The sequence below is a fragment of the Procambarus clarkii genome, chromosome 1, assembly GCF_040958095.1.
Source record: "Procambarus clarkii isolate CNS0578487 chromosome 1, FALCON_Pclarkii_2.0, whole genome shotgun sequence".
In the NCBI taxonomy this organism is placed as follows: domain Eukaryota; kingdom Metazoa; phylum Arthropoda; class Malacostraca; order Decapoda; family Cambaridae; genus Procambarus; species Procambarus clarkii.
Genome location: NC_091150.1, coordinates 46,390,899 through 46,407,649, shown reverse-complemented (window position 1 = coordinate 46,407,649; position 16,751 = coordinate 46,390,899). Strand labels below are relative to the sequence as shown.

Here is a 16,751-nt window from a genome sequence, read left to right as displayed (position 1 = left end):
GTAGCCCCTTTGGTTCAGGTTTCTGCTCTTTGGTACTGGTGGTAGATTTGTACATGTGCAGCCTTTCTCTGTCTTGGCGACGGTCGAGACGGCTGGTTTCCGGAGGAGTTCTTGGGCTATTGATGCTTGATTGGTTTGGCCGGGGGTGCGTCTTGTGTTGTCCGGTTGTGCTTTTTGCTGTTGCCTGCGTACTGTGTCTGGGGATACGCTGTGGATGATCCGGCTCCCCTCGTTCCCTGTTTTCAGGGCTCGGGGTCTCCCCGGTCGTCCACAGAGTTTTTCATTCTTCCTGCCTGCGGTCTTTCTTTGCGCCCGTGCTGTTCAGACGTTTGCAACTTTTGCTGCTGTGTTGGTGATGTCTAGGGCTCATTTCGGGCGCAGGGATTTGAGGGTCGCACAGGTTCTTGGCCGCCCATTCTTTATGCGCGTCTGCTCCTGTGCGTTCTTGTTGCCTTGGGTCGCAGGTTGCAACCTGTTGTCTCGGCTTCGCGTTGCAGAGTTTGCGGCGGCCGCCTCCCGGGTTAACCCTTTCATTTCCTTCTCTTTGGGTATGAAGCTCCAGGGAGCGTAGGGGCTCGCCACAGAAAACCAGCATTGAATGTAATGAAACGCCATTTTCTGGGTGAGCCCCGGAGGCTCCCTGGCAACCCTCCCTCCCACCGGTCGGTGGTTTTTTCGCATTGGTTGAAGCTTAGCTTCCAAACTGAAGCTGGGCAGCCGGCGAGGTAGGTCCGGGGCTCCCCCGTCCCCCTTTTGGGGCGGGGAGGGCTGCGCGGACGATCGGGGCGGCAGTAAAGTGTGATGTTTGCTTGTTTCTTTGGGATTGTAAGTAGTTTCTACCTCTGTTCGTTTTTTTGTTTTAGTTTTTTACCATGTGGGGTTTGTTTTGTCATGCCTACCTTTCTGGGTGCCTGACCCCGGTTGATAGCAGATAAGGAAAACCCCAACCACAAGAGGGTTTTCCAGGGCCATTGCTCCCTGAAACCTCTCTGAAGGGGCCAGGTTCTGGCGCTGTTCCCTGGTAGATCTGAACTCCTTAGCTAATGTCCCGATCTAATATAACATACATTAGTCCGATAAGCTCCAGGGAGCCTCCGGGGCTCACCCAGAAAATGGTGTTTCATTTCATTCAATGCTGGTTTTTTTATTTACTGGAGTGTGGATTTTTTCTTTTCTTTCTTTCTTTTTCTTTCTTTTTCTTTCTTTCTTTCTTTCTTTCTTTCTTTCTTTTTTCTTTCTTTCTTGTAGTCATTTCAGTAGTTTTTCCACCCCACAGGCTGGCTTTTTTGATAACTTGATCAGTGAAGTTAATGCTTGTATTGGTCAACTCGTTCATTGCGACCCGGCAGGCCTAAAACTTCCTGCAGGACCATGTCCCACTTCCTCTTGGAAAGTTCCACCTTTATTTTGGCAATATTTCGCACATGGGAAGAAAGTTGTAAAGCCAAGGGGCTCTAATATTCATACAATATATAATATTCTCCATGCTTATGGCACCTCTGTTTTTCACTGGCTCTGTTCTGCATTTCCTGCTATATCTTTCACTGCAGTAAATTATTAATTTATTGTGCTAAATCTGGGGTGGGGAACGAGCAACCTTTTATGTACTCTGTGCAGCTTTTGAAAGGCATTTAAATTAATGAAATTTAATCTGTAAGTTTGTGATGTTCAGCATTTGAATATACACATAAGGCCATTCAATGTATGGCCTTATGAAATCTTTGCTAAGTAAATCTCTTTTTTGTATACGAAAGGTTCCCACCCCTCTGTTAACTAATGTAATATGAATGAATGTGTGATATTTTCAATGTTTTATTATTTAATATCTAGAAGTTTTAGTAGTGGGAACTGGGTTATAATGCATATTTGTATTGCAACTGTTACATACAAAACTAAAATACATGAATAAGAAACCTATGTTTTTTCATACAATATATTGTAACTAATGTTTTTAAATTTACTTATTTAAGGTTTATTGTGGAACCGAAGAATTTAGTTTTGAGGAGTTAAAAGCTGCAAACTACTTCAAAATACAAAGAGAGAAAGAGAAAGTAAAATATGGTAAGATCTTTAATGTATTTTGGAAAAATTAACACTTTCAGAATAATTTCTTTGCAAATAAGAATTAGAAATATACATATACTGTAATGAAAAAATATAAGTGCTCCATACTTGATCTTGCATATACAAGATTTTATATAATTTAATTTTATGATATCTATTCCTGAAATTTTGATGCAGTAATTATTAGTTTTATTGATTTTTACATTTTCTTTGTATTATGAGAAATCTAAATATTAGCACAGATTTCTAAAGAGTACCATATTTGCATGAGTTCATCAAGCACTTTTTGGCCAAAGTCAAAACAAATTTTAATTTACTGTACCACCTTGTGTCTCCATCCAAATGATCAATACATCACTTTTAATGCAAGGGTAGGTACTATAGCATTCCATAAAAGAAACACTTCAGCCCACTCACATCAGTGTGGAACTCCCCTCTTCTGTGGAACCCCCCTCGCCCCTTTTCCCCATGTTGCACAGGACAGGGATGTGGGTGTGCACATTTGTTGGAGTGTTGAAAGTGTTGGGCGTCAACATCCACAACCCACGGCTTCATCTGAGTTGTCCGTTTAAACTATAAAATCTACTTTCTTAAATAGGTATACTGTGTATTGTGTTTCAGATGAGCTAATTCTGATGCGTGAAAGGATCAAAGAACAAGACAGGATGATAAAACAGTTACTGCAAGGATGTAGCCAGCAGAAACATGCTCAAGCAACACAGGTCTGTTTGCTAAATATATAAATGATTAGCTTTGTCAAATATATTTCCATTATAGATTTTGAAAGTGTCTACCTACCTGTTGTTGGTTTCGAAAATCAGCATCCCTGCATCCTGGTCTGTGACCAGGCCGCCTCGTTGGTGGCTTGGGTGGAACTTGATAAATACCTCCTTCGGAGGTATTTATCAAGTGCTCTCTTGAACACCATGAGAGGTTGGGTAGTTATGCCTTTGTGTAGAGGGAGTGTGTTGAAATGTCTTGGGCCCTTCATGTTGATAGAATTCTCTCAGCATACCTATTGCATCTCTGCTTTTCAATGCGGCTATTTTGCACATCTTGCCATGCCTCCTGATTTTATGTGGAGTTATTTCTATGTGCAAATTTGGAACCAGCCCCTCTATTATTTTCCAAGAGTACAATACAATACAATACAACAATACAATTTTATTTAGGTAAGGTACATACATACAATAAATATTTACAAGGATTGTTTGACTTATAGGTAGAGCTAGTACATACAATGCCTAAAGCCACTATTACGCAAAGCGTTTCGGGCATAAATTAAATTATGAAATATATAAAGTATATATATATAATTATATAATTATAAAGTAAATTATTATGCATCTGCATTCTAGAAAATACAGATTTAAAATTGTTATTAAGCAATTCCAGTAATTTACATGTTTTTATTGAGTGAATTTGAGCAGTAAAATACCTTGTGACTTTCTCCAAGTCAGCAATTACTCTAGCTTTGAATTGTACTGTTAGTGTGCAACAATATGGAGAGCCACCCTGGAGAGCACTAGTGTTAAAAAGTATCATCATTAGTATGGCATCTCTTGTTTGAGATGTTCTTGTTATCCAACTTGTCATTTTTCTTGCAATTGTGACATTTACTTTTTTGGGTTCTTTAAAACTATGGTCTTGTAACAACATAAAAGATATTACTTCCCTAATATCTTTTATTGTGCTTTGCTTTCAATAATGTGGTTTGACTACATTTTGTGTAGTTTCCATTTTGATATTTTCGTTTTGCATAGTGCAGTAGCCTGAAATTATCTTCATTTAACAGGTTATTTTTGGATGCCCATTTAAAGACCCAATTAAGATCAGATTAAAATTGAATTTGCTGAATTCTCCACTTCGATTAAGACTAGCTGCACAGGTCTATTGCCGAAGCTTGTCTGAGCTTCAATTAGGTTGTGATCTGCATAACATATATTTGTAATCATTATTTTCTTATATGATGTAAGGTGTTTTCTAGTTGATACTACTATTTGCAGGTTTCATGCAAAGCTGTCACTTATCTGTAAGAAGTCATTTGTGTGTGAAAGTTCTTTTAGATTGCTTCGTGGGATTCTCTGATATAGCTGTATTTGCCACTTTGGCATCCTGACGACATGTATTGCAGTCATCCAAACAATGCATGCAGTTTGGTGGATGATGGCATTAATTTTTGGTTATTCTTATTAACAAGTACACCTGTACAGTAGAACCTCGGTTTTCAACTGCCTCCTTTTTAGAATTTTTCGGTACTCGAACTCAATTTCTTTCAAAATTTTGACACTGTCCTCAAGTTTGCTAATACATGTACTGTATGGGTTAACAAGCATGTGGTTCTGTTCTGCTGGGTGAGGCGAGTTCACTTTACCAGTTTATCCCTCCTAGTGATGATTGCTGTGGGAACCGACCTGTGAAATTTATATTTATTTCATTTATATAGAATTTATATTTATGTTAATTTATATATTTCAATAGCAATTTGTATGATGTTAAGTGAACTGTATTTCTGCAAATTCTCACAAATCGATCCTTAGACATTAGGGGGGGTTATATTAAATTGATATATATGCAGCCAATCAAACTACAGTATTAAACTACATATATTAGTATATAAATTGAGGAGGTGTCTTATCTTATTGTACAGCAGGCTTAGTCCACCAGGTATAACTAGGATCTTGAGGTTATCTTGAGATGATTTCGGGGCTTTAGTGTCCCCGCTGCCCGGTCCTCAACCAGGCCTCCACCCCAGGAAGCAATCCGTGACAGCTGACTAACACCCAGGTACCTATTTTACTGCTAGGTAACAGGGGCATAGGGTGAAAGAAACTGCCCATTGTTTCTCGCCGGCGCCCGGGATAGAACCCGGGACCACAGGATCACAAGTCCAGCGTGCTGTCTGCTCGGCCGACCGGCTCCCTTAGTAGGATGTAGCCACCAAATTATCCTCGTGAGAGGCTAGCTTCCATCACCCAAGTAACTGATGTACCAAGATTAATTCTTGCTTCCTCTTCTTGTTCCTGTCAAAGGGCACTAGCTGTAAAGCCAGAATCCTAATATATGACAGCTATATCAGAGAAAACACTGTATATTATTAGATAAGGACCAAGGCTTAATTACCTGTGTTGAGTCAATCGTTCGTGTTCTAACCGGAAATAATCCTGTAACATAACATTACTGGCCTAATAATGACTTAGATAAGATTTCGGAAAGACACTTCCCTTGTGGTTGTTGACAGCGTGTTAATGATGGTAGAGCACTAATAGATTTGATCTCCATAACACTTCGTCCAAGAGAAATTATAGGAGAGGAATTTGCTCCAACGACTCTGGTCTTAACAATGGCTGATCTTCCTAACTACTCACGCTTGGCTCACTTTGTCCAGATGTCAATATGTGGTAGAAGGGTCACATTTACTTTATTTTGATACTGATAATTAAGTTAACTCAAATGAGATGTTTTATGGTGTAAGTCCAAAGACTACTGTATTTATGAATAATTCCCAACAGAATAACTGGTGAACTTATAGTACTATGTGGCAATCATATTCTGTTTTCTATTGACGGAAAATTCCACTACAAGCTACATTTTCTATGGGTTAACTTGTGTATACAACACAGCAGCAATATTATCTACATATTGCATGTAATATTAATAAATGGTGTCAGGTTTTCCGACAATTGCTCTGTGGGCGAGGGCACCTGACAGCTGAGTGGACAGCGCTTCGGATTCATAGTTCTGAGGTTCCGGGTTTGATCCCCGGTGGAGGCTGAGAGAAATGGGCAAAATGTTTCTTTCACCCTGATGCCCCTGTTACCTAGCAGTAAATAGGTACCTGGGAGTTAGACTGCTGCTACGGGCTGCTTCCTAAGGATATGTAACAAAAAGGTCTGATTGAGGATTGGGCCGCAGGGACGCTAAGTCCCGAAATCATCTCAAGATAACCTCAAGATCGCGCTTGAATATTGTATTTGAAAGGACAACAGGATGGATGGTGGGGGGGGTGGCTGGATGGATGGATTGCGAGGGGACTGGATGGATGGATTGCGAGGGGACTGGATGGATGGATTGCGAGGGGACTGGATGGATGGATGGGGTGGGGGAACTGGATGGATGGATTGCGAGGGGACTGGATGGATGGATGGGGTGGGGGAACTGGATGGATGGATGGATGGTGGAGGGTGGGGAACGAATAGATGGAAGGGGCGGGACTGAATGGATGGAGGGTGGGGGGGGGGGAACTGAATGGATGGATGGTGGGGCATAAGAAATATTGCCAGAACAACCGTGGACATCTTCAAGAGAAAACTAGATAGTTTTCTTCAAGAAGTGCCGAACCAACCAGGCTGTGGTGGACATGTGGGCCTGTGGGCCACTCCAAGCAGCGGCCTGGTGGACCACTCTCTCACAAGTCAAGCCTAGCCTCGGGCCGGGCTTTGTGAGAACAACAACTCTCAGAACTCCTTGAAGCATGTATCCTCACTCTCCCCATACACCAACACTGCTCCTCCCTCCTCATCATCTCCCATGTGCCAACAAGAGTCCTCAGTAAAGGTAAAGTGTAGTTAAATGTTCACTTATTTTATTTATGGTTTATTTTTATACCTGATTGTTTTTTGTGTGATAAATATGAGTAGTGTCCTGTATAAAATGTATTTTTAAGGTAATATTTTTGGGTGTGTGATTAATTCAATTTACATTATTTCTTATTGGAAAATTTGTTTCGGTTATCGAACCGTCTCTGGGAATGGATTAAATTAAAAAATGGAGGTACCACTGTATAAACATTGTGATTCAAATATTTTAACAGTGGGCTGTGTGCTCACCGGCAATGGCCGGCTTACCTTGCGGTGCGATGCGAGTTGTCTGCCAGGCCCACGAAAGTGTTATACTAAGATTAATACAGTACAGTTAATGCTATAGTGGGGTGACACCAAATGGGAATTTAATCCCTGTATATTGAGTAAGGGTTCATGTTATGGCACAGAGGCAACCTTTTCTAATATTTTATAGTTGTTTATGGAATTAATTTTCCGTAGATGAGACAAATGCCAGAGTTAGTGGTGAACTCGCCAGAAACTCACATGAAGTGCTTACTTAAGAAACGGAAGCGAGAGCAAAATGTTGAGGTAAGTTATAAGTGCGAAAAGTTGAGTTATCTTACAGCAGTAAATTGGATTATTTTTAAGGTGCCATATTACGTGATTTTTAATTTTAGTTTAACCACTGAACTGCGCCAACGGAGTATTCTCGGACGGTGGGAAACTACGCCAACCGAGAAAACTTTTTTATTTTTTCGTAACCATTCTTAATTTGCGTGCGGTTGGTTGTGTACGAAATGGACTCTTATCACCTCCAGTGAGAGGCAGCCATCTTGGAAAAAATTCCCAGAATGCCCTAGCATTCTGGCAATTGCTGGCTGGGTTAGTACTCAGTGAGCAACCATGGGTGGCGCATGCACCTCTGGCTCCCAAACACCTGTCCAACGCAGTGATAAAAGATCGCGTTCTGTCAGTGAATTTCAAACCTTATTGTTTGAAGAACATAAGGGTCATAATATTGGTGAAGCTAGGTGCAATAAGGACCTAACACAAAGGTCTGATGCAAGTGATACAGCACCTATGAGGACGATACAGCGAGCGTATCCAGTTGTAGCTCTAAGCACCACCCTTGCCCCTCTATGCTATCTCCTATGTATATAGATACATAGATGAATCGTTTTCTGCGTTGTGATGATGCATCTGATACAAGTAGCATAGATGAACAATGTTAGCGGCTTCCTTGGTGGTGTTTTCCAGTTATTTTCAAGAATAGCTGCATCTCTTCTTGACTGACGGACATTCTTTGAGGCTCACTGAATCTCTTCCAGACTGATGGACACTCTTCGGGGCTGGCTGAATCTCTTCCTGTGTAGGATCTTACAAAGTGATCTTTTCATGACTACCTTACAAATTGATCTTTCCCTATAATCTTTTCAAGACTACCTTACGTTTTACAAGCTTGGCTACATACCACTAAAGCCGAGGGTGTGTATGTGAGTGCGTTATTTGCAAGCACACAGAACGAAGAAACGGGAAGCGAAAATCAATCTGTACCTGGTGCAACGAGAGCAAAGTAACACTGTGTACCATGGACTACTTTGTTGACTATTACTCACTTCCGAAGTACTGAGTGTGTAATACAGTACAGTGTGTTACTGTGTAAATAGTGTGTGAAACTGTACATATTGTAATTTTAGTGAATTTTTAACAAGAATGGTCCAGGACGGACCGAAACGTCGTCGTTCTTTCGCATTCTAGTGTGTGGTCTTTTCATCATTTAACAAGTAATATTGCGACAATAAACAGTTATTGTGGACACATTACTGACACATGTATCACAGTTCCATGGAACATTATGAACATTTTACTGTATACATATTGTAAAGGGCACAAATATGCATCATATATGATAAAATAAAAAAGCATTGGAAATACAAAGAACAAATAATTGAAAATATATTTGTGCACCACCCGGTGCTTGAATGACCCCGCACGACCGTGTCTGGGCATGTCACGCACGGGCGACCAGCCTCTGATGGCGTTACAGCGCACCTTGTCCACGTCCCCACAGCCAAAGTAAGTGGAATTTGGTATTTATTTTTACATAAGCATGTTCAGGGAAGGGAATTTATCATTTTACGAAGAAAAAAAATTTGGGGGAAACACTTGATTTCGTGCGCATGGTGAATTTCACAATAAACTCGGCGCATCACAGTGGTTAATGTCAACCAAACTTTTTTTTACTAGTTGTGTATATAAGAAGGGCTGCAACTGTTCTATGCTTCAGTATTGCACCCTAAATAGAAAAGGAGGAATTTTTGACCATTTTGGTCAAATTCAATAATTTTCTTCTCCCTTCCTATTTATGCTACGATGCTGAGACTTGAACCAGATCAACCCAATTTTATATTCAACTAGTCAAAGTTTGATTGAAATCGAACCAGTTTTCATTTATAGCATATTTTCGTAATATGCCCCCTTAACTTCAGGAAGCCTCGATAGGCTCCCCCAGAAAACTAGCAATGAATGTAATGAAACGCCTCTTGCTTAAAGATCCTGGGTGACTCCTTGATTATCTCCCTCCCTCCCCTCCAGGTTTGTCAGTTGGTATGTCTTCACATCTGCTACAGAACTGTCTTGGAAGATGAAGGGGATTAGTCTTAATGAGCTCACACTAGTTTCAATAGATTCGATAATTTGTTTAATTTGTTTGGCAAATTCTAAGTTTTGGTCTTTTTGAGCCCAGCAATGGTCTGTATTGGTTTGCTGACTTTTTGGATGCTTTCTTGGTAGGGTGGCAGTGTCATTCACTTTGTGCTGCTGTGAGGTGGGTTTGGCTCTGGTCCCCAGTAAGCCAAACAGAACTCTGTGGCTGATGTGACCTAGTCGATGGGAGCCATCTAGGTGAGATACCTTCCACCCAGGCTCATCCAGAAAGAGGCATTTCATTACATTCAACACTAGTGTTTTGCACTACTGCATGCTATGACAATTGATCACCATCAGATGGCATCATTTGTGATGTTTAAACCCTTAAATGGCGCATGGCTATATACCATTTGACACCCACAGGCGCATACAAAAAAAAATATATATATATATATATATATATATATATATATTATTTTTTCATATTCTTCCTAACCTGTTAATGTGTGTTCACTGATCATGGGAAAAATAATAAAAAAATCGTAAGTGGCATATATTGCCCACTATAGAGCAGGGAAGTCTGGCAAAAAAACAGACGCTGACTCAGCGTGCGTCCCAGACGGTCTGTTGCTCGCCAGCTGTCAGGCCGGAGTTACCACAAAGAGATAATTACCTAATTATTTCAATGTCTCTGATTGATTTTTCATAGTTTTTTGCTGTAATATTATTCAATAGTGTGTAGTGTGATATATTTATATAATAAAATGAGTGAATCATCGCTGTACTCAAAAATATGGTGTGTATATTGTTGATTCAATTATGTTCATCAAACAGTGAACAAATACTTTGTTGGTTATTACACTATATACACAGGTTATATATAAGTATCTGCATGTTTTGTTAACCATAACTAACCACTAAGTTGCTATTATGAGTCAAAAAGTAACGAGGAGTGACTGCCACACACCAGCCAGCCACTCACTCCCTCCCTCAACACCTCACTCGCCCACATTCTCTTCCCACCATACTGTTTTTGCTTTTATTCACTATATACAGGCGTTATATATAAGTATCTACATTCGTGTTCACCATAACGAACCACTAAGTTGGTATGCTGAGTGGCAGTGGCAGCCTGCCACTGGCTGCCACTCCCTCCCTCCCTCACCTCACCTGACTTGCCACCATTCTCCACCCACCATACTGTTTTTGCTTTTATATACAGACGTTATATATAAGTATTTACATGTTTTGTTCATAACTGTACATCTAAGCTTGTATGGTGAGTAAAGGCACAAAGACGTAGCTACTTACACAGTCAGCTGGTGGCTGCCGCCCTCAAGGCCAGTCGCACTAATATTACTCCTCCAACAATACTGTTTGTGGTTTTATTATGCTATATACACACATTACATATAAATATCTACCTGTTTTATTCACCATACTTGTACAAGTAAACTGGTATGGTGCCCAAAGACCATAGTGGTCACCAGTAACCAATATAAGTCGTGCAGACGACACCACTGCCCTCACCAAAATGGCTGCTCCCAAGCCTACTCCTCTTGCTGTTTATACCCTCTATACACACGTTATACATAAGTATGTACATTTGTATTCACCATAGCAAACCACTAAGCTGGTATGGTGAGTGCAGTCAATAAAAGTTGGCCCACACACAGTCAGAATATAACACCAGCACCCTCCCCTCCCACAGCATTACTCCTCCCTCCATGGAGCACAGCGCTAAATATCACCACAATCCTGCTATTATCAGAACCCTGGTCAGTTGTATCACAGTCAGGGGTCTTATGTAATAATATCATCGCTACATAATAGCATGAACAAGTATATTATGGCATTTTTAGGTGATGCTGTGGTCACAAGCTGAACAGCAGTGCTGTGAGCTCATGCTGCATGCGTCAGGCTTGGTAGCTCGCTCAATTCTGAGGCCCCTAACACCCGGGAATTTGGCCCACGATTTTTTTTTTTAAATGGCGTCTGTTTACAAGAGCCCTGATGAAGGTGTGGTGAACCCTGTGTGTCTGCGGGCCGTTTAAATCTTGCGTAGTACTCCAAAGCATCATATGATGCGATGCGCAATTTAAGGGTTAAAAGTCAGGATGACCTAGGTGAACATTTCTTCACTTGGGAACATTTTGCTAAACAGGTTAATGGACGTTGCATGTCACAACCAAGGTCTTATTTCATTCACGTTAGCACATTTTCCAGACATAATATATAAAATGTGCATGCTTTGGTGTCATATCTGTAATGGAGATAAAACATACCCCTGATAGTATTACTTTCTTTAGTCATTGATTTTTAAGTTGGATAGACTTTTAGTTGAATGTAATTACTTAAGTGTAGTTACAGGATGAGAGCTATGCTCGTGGTGTCCCGTCTTCCCTCTTCCCCCTTCCACTTAACTTGTTCCAATCATCTACCACTCAGTTTGCGAAAGTGAATTTTCTTATATTTCTTCGGCTTTTGTGTTTAGTTTAAATCTATGACCTCTTCTTGAAGTTCCAGGTCTCAGGAAATCTTCCCTATCAATTTTATCAATTCCTGTTACTATTTTGTACGTAGTGATCATATCACCTCTTCTCCTTCTGTTTTCTAGTTTTGGCATATTTAATACCTCTAATTTCTCCTCATAGCTCTTGTCTTTCAGTTCTGGGAGCCACTTAGTGGCATGAATGGCCCCGCCACTAAGCTGTTTCCCCGCGCTGCTGTTTCCAGTTAGTTGATGTGCTTCTTAAGATATGGACACCATACAACCGCTGCATATTCCAGCTTTGGTCTAACAAAATTTGTGAACAATTTCTTTAATATTTTGCCATCCATGTATTTAAAAGCAATTCTTAAGTTAGAGCGTGTAGCATAGGCCCCTCGCTCAATGTTCTTAATGTGATCCTCAGGTGATAGTTTTCTATCTAGAACTACCCCTAGATCTCTTTCTTTATCAGACTTCTTTAAAGATTTCTCACATAATTTATAGGTTGTATGGGGTCTATGTTCTCCTATTCCACATTCCATAACATGGCCTTTATTTACATTAAATTCCATTTGCCAAATGGTGCTCCATATACATATTCTGTTCAGGTCTTCTTGAAGGTATGACAATCGTTTAAGTTACTTATCTTCCCTATTATCTTAGCATCATCAGCAAACATGTTCATATAATTCTGTATTCCATCTGGTAGATCGTTAATGTAGACAATGAACATTACTGGTGCAAGAACTGAACCCTGTGGTACTCCGCTTGTGACATTTCTCCAATCCGATACACTTCCTATTATTACTGCCCTCATTTTTCTATCAGTCAGAAAATTTTTCATCCGTGTTAGCAGCTTACCTGTCACCTCTCCAATGTGTTCCATTTTTTCAGAACAACCTCTTATGTGGAACTCTGTCGAAATTCTTGTTTTAGGTCCAGATAGATGCAGTCAACCCAACCATCTCTTTCCTGTATAATCTCTGTGGCTCGATCATAGAAACTGAGTATATTTGTTACACAGGATCTTCCAGATCGAAAACCATACTTGTCAGTATGGGTCGTCAGTATATTCTTCATCGTTTGTCTCCAGGTGTTCTACCCATTTAGTTTTAATTATTTTTCCAATATTTTGAACATTTCACTTGTCAACGATACGGGTCTATAATTGAGGGGGTCTTCCCTGCCGCCACTTTTGTAGATTGGAACTATTTTGGCCTTTTTCCACGCGTCTGTTACAACTCTTGTACACAGGGATGCCTGAAAAATCAGGCGAAGGGGAATGCTGAGCTCAGATGCACATTTTCTCAGAACCCATGGTGAAACTCCATCTGAGCGAACTGCTTTGTTCTTACTTTGCTCCTTGAGCATATTTTCCACTTCGTCTCTAGACACTTATTCACTTAGACACTCTAGAGTTCTTATTTGTCTGGTTCGCTGAAGATTTCATTTTGTACAAACACACTCTGGAACTTTTCATTTAATGTTTCACACATTTCCTTACCATTTTCCATGAATCTGTTTCCCATTTTCAACCTCTGGATATTATCCTTTACCTGCAATTTGTTGTTTATGAATTTGTAGAATAGGCCTGATTCTGTTTTACATTTTTCTGCTATATCTTTTTTTTTTTTTTTTTTTTTTTTTTTTTCTTCAAAAAATTTCTGCCTCTCCTTACTGCTGTGTAGTTGTTTCTCGCATCTTTGTATTGCTGGCATGTTTGAGGGTTTGGCCTCTTCCTATATTGATTCCATTTTTATGTCATGGCCTCTGGCCCTTTTGTAATTTCTGTTGAACCAATCCTGTTTTCTGGCCCTGCATCTCTGTTTAGATATGAATATTTGTGCCTTCATCGTATATTTTGCAAAAATTGGCATACATTTCATTCACTTCCCTGCCTAGCAACAAGTCTGTCTAGTTACACTCATTAAAAAATTTTGAAGTTCCCCATAGCGTCCTCTCTTGAAATCAAGTTTATCAATTGTTTCAATGTCCCCATTTTCTTCTGGGTGATATCTTAAGGCATATTTAATGTCTGAAAACAGTTGTGATTTATCTATCTGCTTGTACTATAATTTCTCTCATGATCATTATGAGGCCCTCTTGTTTGTCATCCAGTTCTTCCTTTGTTCATGTGTTGCTTGCCAGTGGGCTGTAGGCATTTAAAATTATCAACTTGTCTCGATTCCAGACCTGCAATGTGATTGTTAACTTCACAAGGATTTTTAAGTATTAACTATCTTGCCTTCAGGTGTTCTTTCAACAGGATAGCCACTCCTCCACCCTTCCTAGTTGTCCTGTCACGTCTCGAAACTGAGTAGCCCCTTGGCAATACGAGTTCATTTGAAATATTTCCTTCAAGCTTTGTCTCTGATAATGCGACACTATCTGGGACCTTAAGCTGAATTATATCTTGCAACTCCAATGTTTTTGATCTAACTCCATCTATGTTGGTATATACAATTTTCAGGAATATGTTCCTTTTACTCTTTACTTCCCCTACCACTAATGATTTTGTTGCCTTGTTTTTATGTACCATTTCACTAGCTTTCCAATCCCTGACACTTTGTAGAAAAAATATTTTGTCTTCTTCATTTCTATTCCCATTTAGACGTTTTGCTTCAATGAGGTTCATTTTCAGCTATTCTCTGTCTTCCTTTGAGAGGTCTTGTCTAATTGACCAAAGTTTGCCATCCTCATCGCTGCAATTTCCTGGCATTTCTAAGCACTTCCATCATGTTTTTCTCTTCATTAAACATCACCCTTAAAGGGTGGTTCTTGTCTTTCTCATATTTTTCTATTCTAAAATCACTGACATTTTTCTTTGAGCTTTCTCCTAAACCTACTATTTCTCCTCTGATTTTCATATCTTCTGCTGCTCGGTCCACCCTAGATGAAATTTCCTTCTCTAAACATCCAAAAATTATTATGGACTTCTGTCTGCAGTGTTTTGTACTAGTTTACTGTTGGTAACCAGTTCTTTCCTAATTGCTTACCGAATTTCTGCTTCTTGTTGGTCATTTCTGGTTTTGACTTCCAAACACTTCCTTGATTGTCTCTCTCTGTTTTACAACTTGCACATACGTCTCTTATTTCTTCTTTATACTTTTCTAGTTCTTTGTTAGCCTCCTCTATTTGAGTGTCCAATGAAGTTTCTCGTTAGATCTCCTTGCCTAACTCCATGTTAACCCTCAGGGTCCCTTGAAATTGTTCACCATATGAGTCTATTTTCTTGTTAATTTCTTCAAATTCCCTACTCTTCACTTTCCATGCCTCATTGTCCTTTACTAGTTCCTTTATGTGTTCCTCCTGTATCCTTACCTTATTAGTCGAGCTGGTAATTTTCTTTTCTTGCTGGAAAATACTTCCTTTTAAATTACAGAACTCAATCTTGAGTCCTTCATTTTCTAATTTAATTACCTTTTCTTCATAATTCTTTAGCATGTCCTCAATAATCACTATCCTGCCAAGAAAACCCCCTTTCATTGTATCTTGTTGTGAGAAACCTACAAAACATTCCTTTGTTGGGGTACTGTCCTCCCTTGTGGTGGTGGCCATTTTTGTTGGCATTCTGCTGTTTTGAAAGATTAACTTTTGTAGCCAAGATTTTTCATTCAGACAATTATTTCTTATCTCTTAGTTTTTTTTCAGATTTCCTACACCTTCATGTATTCTGGGACACCACTTGCAACCCTCACCCTACTCCAAACAATTAGATAATTTGAATTATCCTGGAGCCTGCAGCAGTGTGACTCCTCAGTGTGATGCTCACTCACTCATGTGTAAATTTTATTGTGTGAATGAGTAATGTATTGTGGAAGTACAAGCAGAGATAATACTGTTGTGTATGACATGAAAATATAAATTAATGACAAGAAATTTAAAAAATATACAGTACTGTATGATTAATTTACTTTGATTTCCACAGAATACGAGCCATAGTATTTACCAAGACAGCTGGATTGCCATTAACAAATCGGTTAATGCCTCTGCTAATGCTTCACATGTGAGTCAGTATTTAATGTTTTCACAAAGCACTTTTATTCTACACGTTAAACTTGTTAGACCTCGGACTTAAGAAATCAGTTTGATGCTAATCAGTGTTAAACATTGCACTATAAATTGGTCTAATATGGTATACCTTTAATGGTCTTGCCCATAAATGTTGGTAAAATTTAATTTGCATCAAATCAAATTATAACTGGATTACATTTATGTGCAAGATACTCATTTTTCTGTGGGGAAGCCCTGTCGGCTCCCTGATGCTATCCAACTGATATAGTGCTATCCTGTTTGGGGTCATCAGTCAGAGTTCTTGTTGCCTACCGGGGACTAGCGCAAGAACCTGGTCCCCCTGATTAGGGAGCAGTGGCCTATGAGCCCTTTACATTTAAAGTATATAATACTTGCATTCGACCAGGAAAGGCACCCAGAAAGGTAGGCGACACAAAACGAATCACTGTTTGGTTGAAAAATGCGATCTATGTCCTCAAAAGTGTAAAAGAACTCCCCCTATAAAGAAAACAAACAAGCAACACATTTTAACTAGCCCCCTCTTGTTTTTGTTACCCCCTCCTTCCTGCAGGGGAAGGGGGAGCCCAGCTACCCACTATACAGTTCTTGTATGATGATGCTGGCTGTCAGACGTCACCTCAGGCCGCGAATTTCTGTTATAGGATTTTGCCTTATACGGCTGTTCCTGCACTTGTGATGTGTGCTGGCCTGGAGTTCCTGGGTACCAGAGCTGCATGCATCTACGGATACCTTCCTTAGGTGCTCTGTGAGTACTGCCCTTGCGTGGTCATGGTTATCTTCCCAGGAACGTTCGGTAAAAACTCCATATTAGAGGACTTCACTTGTGGTTATCCTCGCCCTTGGGGTCAGTCAGGGGTCTTGGCCTTTCTTCGGATGGCAGGATAAACGTCCCTTTACCTTGCCCTGGGTAGGGGAGGTGTTTATCAGCTGGTGGGGTGCACTGCAGCTGCTAGAGCCCGCTTAAGCTA

General features: G+C 40.0%; 1 protein-coding gene across 1 annotated transcript in view; it reads left to right on the top strand.

The window, feature by feature from the left end:
• The window catches only part of LOC123774339 (Bub1-related kinase), a 139,097-nt gene that overhangs the window by 31,625 nt on the left and 90,721 nt on the right, over positions 1–16,751 (top strand). Inside the window, 4 exon segments of the mRNA XM_069322183.1 lie at positions 1,971–2,061; positions 2,686–2,786; positions 7,107–7,196; positions 15,677–15,754. Of these exon segments, the coding sequence (XP_069178284.1) occupies positions 1,971–2,061; positions 2,686–2,786; positions 7,107–7,196; positions 15,677–15,754 (360 nt within the window).